The sequence below is a fragment of the Montipora foliosa genome, chromosome 12 (genome assembly GCF_036669935.1).
Source record: "Montipora foliosa isolate CH-2021 chromosome 12, ASM3666993v2, whole genome shotgun sequence".
Taxonomy (NCBI): Eukaryota; Metazoa; Cnidaria; class Anthozoa; order Scleractinia; family Acroporidae; genus Montipora; species Montipora foliosa.
The window spans coordinates 41911027-41923526 of record NC_090880.1 but is presented as its reverse complement, the minus strand read 5'-3'; the positions used below and the strand labels follow the sequence as shown (position 1 = coordinate 41923526).

General features: G+C 40.2%; 1 protein-coding gene across 2 annotated transcripts in view; it reads right to left on the bottom strand.

Moving 5' to 3' along the window:
* The window catches only part of LOC137979559 (uncharacterized), a 47173-nt gene that overhangs the window by 17672 nt on the left and 17001 nt on the right, over nt 1-12500 (bottom strand). Inside the window, exons 1-4 of one of the 2 annotated variants that reach the window (XM_068826836.1) lie at nt 7645-7782; nt 4421-5420; nt 2236-2770; nt 1719-1918 (exon numbers count right to left, since the gene is read on the bottom strand). In XM_068826836.1, the coding sequence (XP_068682937.1) occupies nt 1719-1918; nt 2236-2770; nt 4421-5420; nt 7645-7672 (1763 nt within the window). In that variant the 5' untranslated portion in view covers nt 7673-7782. Of the gene's footprint in view, nt 1-1718; nt 1919-2235; nt 2771-4420; nt 5421-7644; nt 7783-12500 lie in introns of those variants that run through there. The other variant, XM_068826837.1, reaches the window with a different exon arrangement.

The following is a 12500-nucleotide window of genomic DNA, read 5'->3' as shown; positions in this document are numbered from 1 at the left end:
AACACCTTTACTTGATAATAATAATAATAATAATAATAATAATAATAATAATAATAATAATAATAATTATTATTATTATTATTATTATTATTATTATTATTATTATTATTATTTTTATTACTGTATACATATGTAAGAAGTAATTTTCTATTTGGGCTGCAATCTTCTCCCTAAATAAGGTGTGTAAAAGTAAATAATTCAGCTAAATCAGGAACCCATGACCCGGAGCCTACAATTCTACTGTGTTCGTGTAACGGCGTTTTCAGAGACCGATTTCCCGAATTTCCCGCAAATGAGACTCCCACAGGAGTCCGATGACCAATTGCAAGAAATTAAGCTGACGTCATAGGGTCACCGAATCGGAACTGTCTTTGTTTTTTGACCTAATTCGTGGGAAGGACTAGTCGAAAAATAAACCTACTTGTGAAAACGCCGTTTCACAGACGCTGTATTGAGGTTTCACGCTATAGATGGGCTCCTGGTTAACTACAGCAATGCCCTTTTCCTATGTACATATTTTCAGTTAATAAATGGTGGTCTCCCAACTAGATTAGCTTTTTAGTTATTTTGGGAGACCAGCTACTGCTGTATTTTTAATTCATATATTTGTTATTTAGCTAGCTAGTTTATTTTACAGTACAAAGAAATCTTGTTGTTGTTGTTGTTGATCGGCCGTGCACCCAGACGATCGGCTGATGATAATTCACTGCTCCCTTACCCCTGCTTGGACTTGAAAAAGTTCCTCGGATGAAACCTCACGCTCCTCAAGTCCGGGGAGGGAAGGCAGCGAAAGATGTGTACTAGTAAGGGAGAAGTGACTTGTCATTAACTGACGATTTGGGTACACGGCTGTTCGTCACGAGAACGTTGACAGATAACGACATTGAAATTTGTGGCTAATTTTCATTCGCAGAGTCGATAGCGAGACTATTTTCTTGAATAGATTCTCGATAGAGTCTTCGAACATGTCGCGGAACGAGTTTGTGGCGGATTGAAGGATTTTGGCTACATATCTCCCGAAATAGAGGGCAGAATGGCACCAAATTACCAAAGAAAGATGACAAAAGGACAACAGACAAGTGAATGCAACATTAGTGCTTACTTCTTTTATGAAGCCTTCTGATTTGTATCGACTAAAACTCGCCATAATAGATCTCTAAATGACTCTCTCTTTACATTCAAAACACAACACAGAGTTTGGGTCACCTGTGGAAATTCTGGAAGGTTCTCTGTCGCAGGGACTCCCGTTATTTAAATCTACGCGGCGGTGCAAAATTAAGTGCACCAATGTGTACTCGTTTAGAATATTTGCTTCACCTTCGAAGAACGACATTTCCTTACTTCTTTAGTCTCTTGCCTCTAAATGCAGCGGAAGGTGTTCAAGCACTTAAGTATAAAAGCCACAAACAGAATGGCGGCGCACAACCTGGCCAACAGGAAATCAAGCCATGTGTGTCACAGCTTTCTAAGCTGTGTTGTGATTCGCTTGAAATACTATCTCTCGTGAATGGCTAATTAGATCGAACTTTCGGTTACGAGTGAGTGACAATTTGCATACAGATTCTCACCAAAACTCGTGGATATCCACGAGTAAAAATGAGAACGTTCAGTCTCAACTCTAAAACAAGACCTTCAGCACAAGAAGAGATTGTTTTAACAGTTGCAAGTCCGTTACCAATCAATTTTCCAGACAAATAAAGAGTACAAAGTGACTGTACCTTGCTAATTTTTCGCGCCAGCCTGGGTGCCTACTTCCTGTACGGACGAATGCCACCAATGCGAGGATAAAGTGTATAACAATGAAGCATACGACTGCAACTTTGGATGCGAAGTCAGAGTCTGCTACACGAAAATGAACTACCGGCGGCACACAGATCAGGGGAAGAGCACGAAAAATATCAATGACAAACGGCAGCACCTAATGAAATTACAGAAAAATTAGGCAAAGTTATGACAAAAATGAAAGGGTCCTGAATGGTGGCAATGATTACGAAATGAAGAAAAAAAAGAAGAGGAAGAAGAAGAAGAAGAAAAAGGAGAAGAAGAAGAAGAAGAAGAAGAAGAAGAAGAAGAAGAAGAAGAAGAAGAAGAAGAAGAAGAAGAAGAAGAAGAAGAAGAAGAAGAAGAAGAAGAAGAAGAAGAAGAAGAAGAAGAAGAAGAAGAAGAAGAAGAAGAAGAAGAAGAAGAAGAAGAAGTGTGATGGTCATGGTCTAAAATGATGACAAAGAACCATACCTTGTCAATGAAAGTTTCTTTTCTCACAGATTGAATGTCGCTTGTCATCTTAGTGCCCATATTTAGACCAATGAGTGTGTGGAAACGACTGAGGATCATTTCGGAAGAATTGTCGTATTCTCCCATGAAAGTAGACAGTGCGGCCGCCGATGTAGCCATAGCACCGGATAATTTGATATCCTCTGGTTCTAGTTTCCCTTTGAAGTGATCCTGCCCGGGTTTGCTGTCTACACGCGCGATTGATGTGGGAGAAATTGTCAACAGGTCGTAGTTTTTTTCAGAGGTTTCATCTCTTTTCCATCGGTTGACTGTGATGTTTGATAAGTACTCTGGTTTCGTGCCCTTAAGATCTTCAACGGTTAGTGCTCTTTTTGGAACCACGCCTTCATTTGCAAGTACAGCGTGGTCAGGGCTTCTATGCCGAGATTGAAAAAGGGCAGACATCCCCAGCGTGCAGACATCACTCCACCCGATTCCTGAACATCCGTTTTTTCCAAGACCACTAGGATGGTAAAACGCCTTCTGAAGCCTCCACCTGGAGATGATAAAACATGCATATTCCAATGGTATCCAGTTTGTTATTGTCCTCCCCCCTTAATATTTGATTATTATTTTTATTACTACAGTCCCGGACAAAATTGTTGAAACACTTTACAATACCTTGCCCTCCTACAATGTTGTTTTGACAATTGGGCTTAGAAACTGGCGTTAAAACAACATTGTGAGGGGAGAGTGAGCTGCGAAAGCTTCAGATCTGTATAGTCGTGGACTGTTCCAACGAATTTTGTCACAGACTGTAGGTGGAAATAATATCACATTACTGAAAAAGCAACAATTTCTTTTGACTCGTTCTTCATTCCTTATGTTTCGGTCCTACTGTTACACATTGACATGGAGACTTCAAGTGTTACATGATCTATGAAGATGTTGAAGTCCATTATTTTCGCTGGCACCTTCTGGTCATATGCATTTTCGTATAGCGATCTTTCTCGCGACTTCATTCATTCTTATTAATATGCCAACTATGTCAACCAGAACCTAATTGGTTGATGAAAAAATGACTTCTTTTGTTCTGTGGTTGGCAAATTTGAGTGTCAAAAGAAATGTGACGTGAATGTTTCTTAGCAAGGAATATCGCTATAACTTTCAGCCCCAAAAAAATAAAGAGAAAGAGAGCTAGGGATATGATTGTGAATTTCAAAATAGAAAGTTATTTTTAGAAAAAATAAGTTTTCCCTTGAGGTTCCCAACTAAATGAAATCATATCGACTCATTCGAGCATGTCAACGTGAAGTTGTATAATAGACCACTTTCGATATATTAAAATTCAGTCTTAAACAAAAGGGATCATCTCGATGCTCTGGGAAATAAACTCATGCAAATTCTTATGATTATTCCCCAGAGCATCGAGATGATGCCTTTTGTTTAGGACTGAATGTTAATGTATTAAAAGTGGGCACGGGCCCATAACCCGGAGCTTCTATCTGTATTGTACGCTTGCGTCAACCCTTTCCCGTATCTTTCTACTATATTTTGACTCACGTGACGTATGTGACTAAGAAGATACGTGAAGTCAGTGGCGGATCCCCCCCCCCCTCCCCCCCCGCCCCTCCCCTTATTTTTGGACCAAGGCCACCACAACTGTAAAAGGGAAAAAAAATTTGAGAGGGGCCCCCACCTTACCTCCAGGTCTGTATCCGGTGGTTCACATATGTGACGTAATAAATGGTTGACCTCAGGTCTCTTATGATTGGCTATTGTAAAAACACCCACTAAAGTCCCCCTGCGGGGTGCTTGTAAAAATAGAAAGATACTGGAAAAGGTTGACTTAAAGCTCTGGGTAATAAGCCTCTGAAGTGGGCAGTCGCGCCTCGCACGAACCGTCATTTTTTTTTTTTTTTTCAATGTCCAAGCCCGCTCGCTGCCTATGCCGAAGCCTCCCGAAAAAACAAATTCTTTTCTACTCCATTTAAAAATAACTTAGAAGAAATTCAAAAAATTTAATTGCCGGACTGGACGTTTTCTTCTCCGTAACAATTAATGTCTTCTCTTGTTTTCCTTCAACAGGTGAGGTCCGTTTTGGTCGCACATGTCACACTGCTTTACCATAAACATTGGGCCATTGAATTATCATTAAAACCACCATTTAATATCACTTATTACGACCTTATCCAAGTCGTCTTACCTGTTGTAAACATGGGTCAGTCTCGAACATAATGCATTTACAGAAGGGACAACCCACACGACAAAGCCAGAAGCGAAAAGTAAGCGGGTAAAGAGTTTATCAGAATACACAACACCAAGTACAGGGGCTGCATACACCCTCCAGTAGATCACATACGAAAAGAAATAAACCATCAATACATGGGTTGTTACATTACGGAGAAGAGGCAGGAAAAACCACACAAAAACGCTAACAGCCAGAGCAAGGTACTGCGACCAATGCGGAATGTCACGAACAACATCGTGCAAAGCAAATGGCACGAATGTAAGAACAAAAGAAGCACCAAATGTAGCGCAACTGAAACTTAGGAGAGTAGAGTACCGCCGTAGGAACCTTGTTTTGGACAATACGAAAAATATGGCGGTAAGGAGAACCAAAAAAGAGAAGAGAATAATACGGCCAGAACCCGGGGTACTTTTACAGCTCCGCCGTAGCTCTTGTATGGTTGCATTTTTATCGGCCTCTGTATTATGGCTGTCAGAAGATTTTGCAGCAACAACATCATCGCAGTCCCCCTTATCTCGCAGGTACTCCCCAAACACCAGGTCGATCATGAAGGCTATTGGGCATGCGTACGAACCCCGCGTGGTGATTGGCCCAATGAAATTGACCAATAGAATTAGGCCCAATATGGTCACTGTATCTAGGATTCCATCCAGTGGACTGTGCCAGTTGCAAAAGTACCCAGCTCTTTCTTTCATGTGCTTGAAAAACTTGTCATGCCAATTCTCTTGGTCTTCAGTTTCATTTTCGATGGACCTGCTCCTCCTCTCTTCTCTGTATTTCCAATCTAGGAACGCAGTACCCGTGTAACCGCCTCCTGACACACAACTCAAGTAGTCCACCTCCACATTTCGTTCTAACAATCTGCGCAAGACTCCAGAGCTGAAGGCCGCTGACCGAATTCCACCACCGGAAAAAGCCAAACCAGTTTGTGTTGGGTTCACATTAGCCATATTTGCTTAAAAAGAAAAAAAAAACAAAGGAGGGTTTTTGAAAAACCTTCCAATATCATTTAGCTATTTATTTCAAACCCGCTCGAAAGGGGTACCTTTTTCACGCTTCAGGTATATGAAAGGGTAGGGAAATCTGTCATTTAGGTATTTAAAAGCGCCTTTATATGAGAGGAAATATCGTTCATTAAGTTTATTCTAAGGGCTAAAAGGGGGATGCAGTGTTTTTAAGTAGGTTTGTGAAAGGGGTACTATTTTCCAATGGAAGGTATACGAAAGGGGTACCATTTGTCAATAGAAGGTATACGAAAGGGGTATCTTTTCTGCCAAAGGACGCCATTTAAGCCTTTTTTTTCGCGAACACAAATCAATACATTATCAATACAGCTTTGACGTATTCTTACACTTTATTCAGGAAAATACTAGAATGAATTCGTCTTAGAATAGTTTCTCTTGGAAAAAGCACAAAAAACATCCAAAGCCCATAAGACATTATACAGTCATTACAGCAAGAAAAGTTCATTCAGACAGAAATAGTTATTCGAGACAATAATTAATAGTGTGCAGTGACCAAAGTAGCCAATAAGCTTTCCAGCTGGTCACTGTCATGTGGATATAAGCTGGCGACGACCATATGTTAAGTATAGTTTAAAACACATTAATAACGAGTATCGTAAGAGAGGAAGAATATACATACACATAAATACGAGATAGAGGGAAAAAAAAGATGTCCTGCATATCAGCATTATTTTAACTATCTAACTAGTAAAATTATGGTCCGTTTTGAGTGGTCAATAGAAAAATTTTGTAGCGCTTTTTAAAGAGTATGTATGGGAAACGTTAAAGTTCTGGTGGGACAGATTTCCCTGTGGAAAATTCAAATGGAGATATACCATAATTAATGCGTACTAGTGGCTTAAAGAAGTTTTGATTTGCAGCATACCTTAGTATTGTGTGAATAAATCTCTGATGCAGGTGTGCAAACATTCAAGAGTACAACTGGGGTGTTACTTTCATCGTTCTTAATTTTATATGCAAAGAGTGACATTTTTAGTTTAAATTTTTCAAATCGTAAAGTTCCAAGAAGATTGTGATAGGGGTTGGCATGTTATCTTCCACGAGCAAAGAACATGCTTCGTATACATCCATTCTGCTTAGTGCAGATGTTACTTAATCTACAGTCCTGGTCAAAGTTGTTGGGAAGATTGCGCGCATCACTTCACGTCACACCTAACTCGATTATTCTAACTATTGGCTGTACTATTTGGGAAATACCATGCTCTTGTGCCCCCTCCCCCCCCCTCCCCACCCCCATATTCTTCAAGTTTAGAAGAAAGGTCACCATTTTGTTTCGTGGAAAATCCAACAGTGATAAGGGGAAGGGGGTGGGGAGGGGGTTATCTCTAAAGTGGTGCTTCCTTCCCAACATTTTAGTCCATGATTGCAGTTTTGTAAGCAGCATTCCTGCTGGCAAGACCATAGTTTAAGTATGGATAGGGTATCATATAACTGTTTGAGCATCAAGATAGTGTCTTAGCTTATTGATTATACCTACATTCTTTGATATCTAATTTATTATTTAAATGTAAATTCGATCTCCTTTGCATTATCACTGGTAAAGAAAATATTAGTATCATCTACAAATATTCTATAATAAAGCTTCTCAGAGGAGATTAGCAAATCATTAATACAGAATAGCAAGAATAGCAATGCTCAAGGGTTGAACCCTGGGGGACTCCCCGGGGGACTCCACGTTTAATAGTTTCCATACTGGATTCAACTTCATCAATTTTTACATATTGAGTGCGATTGCATAAGTAGCTTTTAAACCATTTAAACGGAGTACCACCGATTCTATAAATGTACAGCTTAGAGAGGAGAATATCATGGTTAACTTTATCAAATGCCCCAGAGAAATCGAGAAATAGGCCACAGGTAATTTGTTTGTTATCAATTGCTGAGTTCAAATTCTCTTTTCTCGCTGTTCTTTTAACGAACATTATCCGCCGATAACTACTTTTTTTTTCTTTTAATTAATTGTTAGTTTCTTGATCTTCATGTTAGCTATACCTAGAGCTGGAAGTCACAGGCCGCGTTATTCACAGCACTGTTCATGTGGAACCTTTGCCGCCAGCTGTATACCAGTTTTCACTTGCCCATATTAATTACAAGAATAGTTTTTCACACGTTTTCTGTGTTGCTACACTAGTGTTTCACCCACTTTTGTCTCACCGGCTGCTTTCACTTGAAACCAATTCATCTGATGTCACGCTTCATACTAGATCCCGCAAAAATAGACAACGCCCACGTTATTTCCATTCCAACAACCTGTTCCAAGACATACTGTCACCTGTTCAATTTACTTGCAACTGCAAACATTAAGCGATTTTCACCGGTATATTATCCGCGTTCTTATGTCTGGCTGCAGAAACGTCAACTTCTTTTGTTTCGAACTTGGCAAATTAAAAAATAGGTACTCGAGAGGCGAAAAGAAGTAGAATATTCTGTTATGTGAAACAACAAACAAAAAAATAAATTCTGCCTTTTGATGAAAAAGGCCTATAATTTGGAATGTTGCAGGAAACAAATTTAGAAACCACCTCTGCAATTCTCAGATCTGTGCGGTACATCGTTTCTGAGCTCTTTGTCGAAGCGTTTCACACAATCAGTTAGGGGGATCAAAGTGCTCAGAAGTGCTCCAACATCTGGACTTTTCTTACTTTTCGCTCATGAGATAAAATACATATGTGTGAAAACATCTCCTAATGTACTTGAGAGGCTCAAACTGCTGCGATTCATAGGGATAGACATTTTTTTCAGTCAAATAGCTTGGTATCATGGTGTCACGTAAGCTGCGTATGGTGACAATTTTGAAATTCAAAACACTGTCTTTTCGAAACGAAAGACGTCACGGAACTGGAAACTTGGAAAAAAGATTTATTTCTCGGGCATCTTCAATCTCCTATAGATAACAATTTAGGAGATTATGCTAATTTGATGATCTCACTGTGAAACCATCTATAGTTTGACAATTACGTGCTACTTCAAAGTTTTACAACGGGATCAATATTCCTACAGTTTTCTTTTTCCTTTAAGGGCTTCTTCGTTCCTTCAACGGCTTCATTAAACGCGTAAACGGGATCAATTCGTCGGTTAGAAACAAAATACGACAGCTAAGAGAAGTAACTGTGGCAAAAATTAAAAACTCACCTCAAATCACAGAACCGTATTCTTCACAGATCGTCATCTGCGAACACTGGGCACCCGAACATTTCGTTCGTCCTCGCGAACTATCGGCAAATCATCGTACTCTTTGCAGAGTCCGAACTTTGGTACTCTTTTCATGCAGATTGGCTCCGAAGTATATTCTATTGTTACATACTCATTACTGGGTTGCCAAACCCAGTCGGAATCTTCGTTTCATTTCTTTGTTTTTTTTTAAATATTTTTTCCCGTGTAGGGAAAAGTCTTTCCTGTCACTCCCCTACTAAGGGATGTGAAATGCGCAGATTTCTCTGTGTCCACAGTAGAATATCAGGGGCGTAGCGTGAGATTTTGAAGGTGTACGCACACAGAGAATGTTTCGAGCACCCAAGGCGCTCCAAAGTAGGGGGGTCTGGATGCATGCTCACCCAGAAAAGTTTTAGATTTAGGGTTTCGGAAATGCCATTTCCGGCTATTTTCGAAGGACATTTCAATAATTAAATGCGAAGAGAAATGGAGTAGTTAGTTGTTTATTTTACTCATCTGCAGAGTTTTCTCTGCAGCAAGCTACAACAAAAAAGGGCGGTTTACAGTACAAGCAAAGGGCAAGAGGTCGCAGACTCTGATATAACATCTTCATCGTCATCATCATCATCATCATCATTATCATCATAACATATCCTTAAAGATAACCAGAACTGGGGGACTGGTGATACTGAAGACTGACACTATGTGGGGACTTCGAAGGGTATATATGTATATTTTTTTTCAAGTTCTTCTGCTTTCGTCCACTATTACGTTTTTCGCCGTTAAGGTCTGGCCGAACGGGTCCACTGAACATGTTAGTGTAACATCATCCAACATTGTTGAATCGAACATGTTGCACTCGTTTGGCTACCAAGTTGTATGATGTTGGAACTTGTTGAACGAAGTTTGATTTCCATCAAACATCGTCTTTAACATCACCCAACGTTTCTTTTGTTCTAAGGTGTGAACAACAGTGTTGCATTTTTTCGGACATCACATTGAACAGTGTTGCACGCCCGCGTGCGCTGCGGCTTTCAGTATCCATGGAGATGTCAGTCAAGTCTGTTCAAGTTACGGAATGGTGAACGAGCAAAGTCTTGAACGTCTGAGCGACGAAAGCTTAAGCAATCTCTCTTAGAAGAGATAGCCCTTCTTGTTTTCAAAGCTCTCAGGGGCATGGCACCAATGTATCTGCAAGTCAAGTCCTCGGGACGCTACTCCCTACGCAGTCACACCCTAGGTCTTCTCAAGGTTCCTTACACCTGCATGGTGCAAGACCCTTGGAGACAGAGCATTTGCTGTTGCAGTTCCTAGATTCTGGAACACCCTTCCTCTTGCTATCACAGAGAGTGACTCTATTGATAATTTTAAAAGGAATTTTAAAGCGCCAACATGAAGAAAATTTGATTTCTAAGGATTCTGGGTAGTAATTGGTTCCAGATCCTTGAGTCCAAAATTTTGGATCCAACATGTTCCATTCGTTTGGTCACCCCTTTCGACATTCTTCAACAGCGTCCAACAATGTTAGATGAAGTTGGATCCGTTTGGCCGGGCCTGGAAATACTCCCACACAGAGACACCAGTTAATTCGAAATTTAAAAAACTTGGCCCGATTTTATAATGACTAAAAAAATTTAATGCCTCCATGGAATAAGGAATCCCGGTTTGGGGCTGTACGCACGGGCGTACCTGCATATATGAACGCTACGCCCCTGAATATTTAATTACTGCAATGGCGTCCAAGTCATTGAGACAGAAAACGTGTTTTGGTGGATCTTTAAACAAAATATACCTTTATGGAGCTCAAAAATGGAACGTCAATTGGATAAACAAGACCGGCGGTGGAAAATAAATATCTGGAATCTTAAAAGCGACGAGTAATGGACTTCGACAACAATCTTTCGCCCGTCGAGCCGAAATCAAAGTGAGCTGTATTTCTATTGTTTTACCAAGTGTGGTGTTATGTACAACACTGACACCAAATGGAAAATGCTTAGGTAACTTATGGGTTCAACGAAGACAGAAAAGGAATCGAACACCTTAAGTGGATCTGTGATCTCTGTTGTCTGGCTATTTGTATTATTTGTACTCAACTTCGCACAGTCTTCAGGTAAAAAAAATAATTGGAAATGTGACACCCAAGAACTATTTGAAAGAAAGCTTGTCGTCTATTTTGTGCTTCATTATTCAAGGAAAAGGTTCTTCCGCAACGGGTTTGATCTGCAGTTTATTTAATCACGGATTGTGTTTCTTGTTTGCACGCAAGTAAAGGTAACACTTAGGAAATTCAAAAAGCCTTATTTTCGAAACGGAAGACCTCACGGAACTGGAAACTTGAAAAAATATTTATTTCTTGGTCATCTTCTACTTCCTATATATAAAAATTCAGAAGACCTTGCCAATTTGATGATCTCACTGTGAAACCATCTGGAATTCTTGAAGGTTCTGTTTATCTCATAAACGGGCTAAATATTCCAACAAATGTTTTTCCTCAAGGAGCTTTTTCGTTCCTTCAACGGCTTCCTTAAACGCGTAAACTGGCTCAATTGGTCGGTTAGAAACAAACACAAAACCTGCGACCAGTAACTGTTGTAAGAATTAAAAACTCACCTCAAATCACAGAACTTTATTTTTCACAGATCATCGTCTGAGAACACGAGGCACCCGAGCATTTCGTTCGTCCTCGCCAACTATCGGCAAATCATGCATAGGCACTTATGGTCCAGTAGCGGAACGGATAAAAGTTCACGGTTTCTTTAAAAAAATGATTGGAATCGTTCCACTTTTAATCGGAACCGTGCCATTTTTCCTCTGTCGTGTAAACGCGCCTAAAAATACCGTGCCAAATTAAAATTTTAGGGCCCGGGTAAGTTCTCTTGTAGACATGCGCAGTTCAATTATAATCAAGAACGTCCGCGTGATTTTGGTGGAGAATGAGCAGCTATCTTGAAATATACACAAGAAAACCGCTAGCCTATATGAATTAAGGCTCAAATTTGGCCCTTTAAAGTGTCTACACTACTTGTTCTATCCGAAACGTGCCTATTTTTTCAGCACCCGTACCATTTTTACCCGTGCTCGGACTACCTCGCCGAAGGTCCCCACACGGGTAAGAATTTTGGTTCGGCACGGATGAAATTTGGTACTGACGGGTTGTTTACCCTGCAAATTTTATCCGAGCAGTTTTTTTTTTTTTTGGGACTCGCGCCAATTTCACCCGAGCCGTGCTAAAAAAAAATCTGTAGTGTAAACCGGGCTTTTATAAACTTGAAAAACGTCGTGCCGACCTTTTTCAAGGCTACCCAAATGAAGAGGAAAGGGGGAGGGGGGTTGCATGGGGTGAGGATTTTGACATTTTGATTAAAATAAAGTCACATTCCCCACCCCTGGGACAAAATAATTGGTCAAAATCCCGGCGGCAAGTGAAGGTGGTCAAATGTCCTTCATACGATCAAAATCCCTACCCTGGGGACAGACCTCACAATCAAACCCGTGTGGGAAGGGTTATTAAAGGCTAATCATATGATGTGTTGAATAACTTGAAATGGAAAACCCTTGAAACCAGGCGCTTCCATACAAAGGCTACCCTTATGTATAAAATCCGCAATGATCTATCTGCCTTCCAACTGAATAACTCCTTTGTAAAACTCAATACTAACATAAATTACAATCTTAGCAGCTTTAAGTATAGTGGTGCAATGCTCTGGAACAATCTTTCCTATGAGGCAAAAACCGCACAATCGCTTTCGGATTTCAAACACAAACGTGCCTCTTCGCCTTCCATGCCTTCTAGTGGATCGCACTGATTCCAAGTAATATACTTTTTATTTTAATACATATATGATTAGCCCGACCCC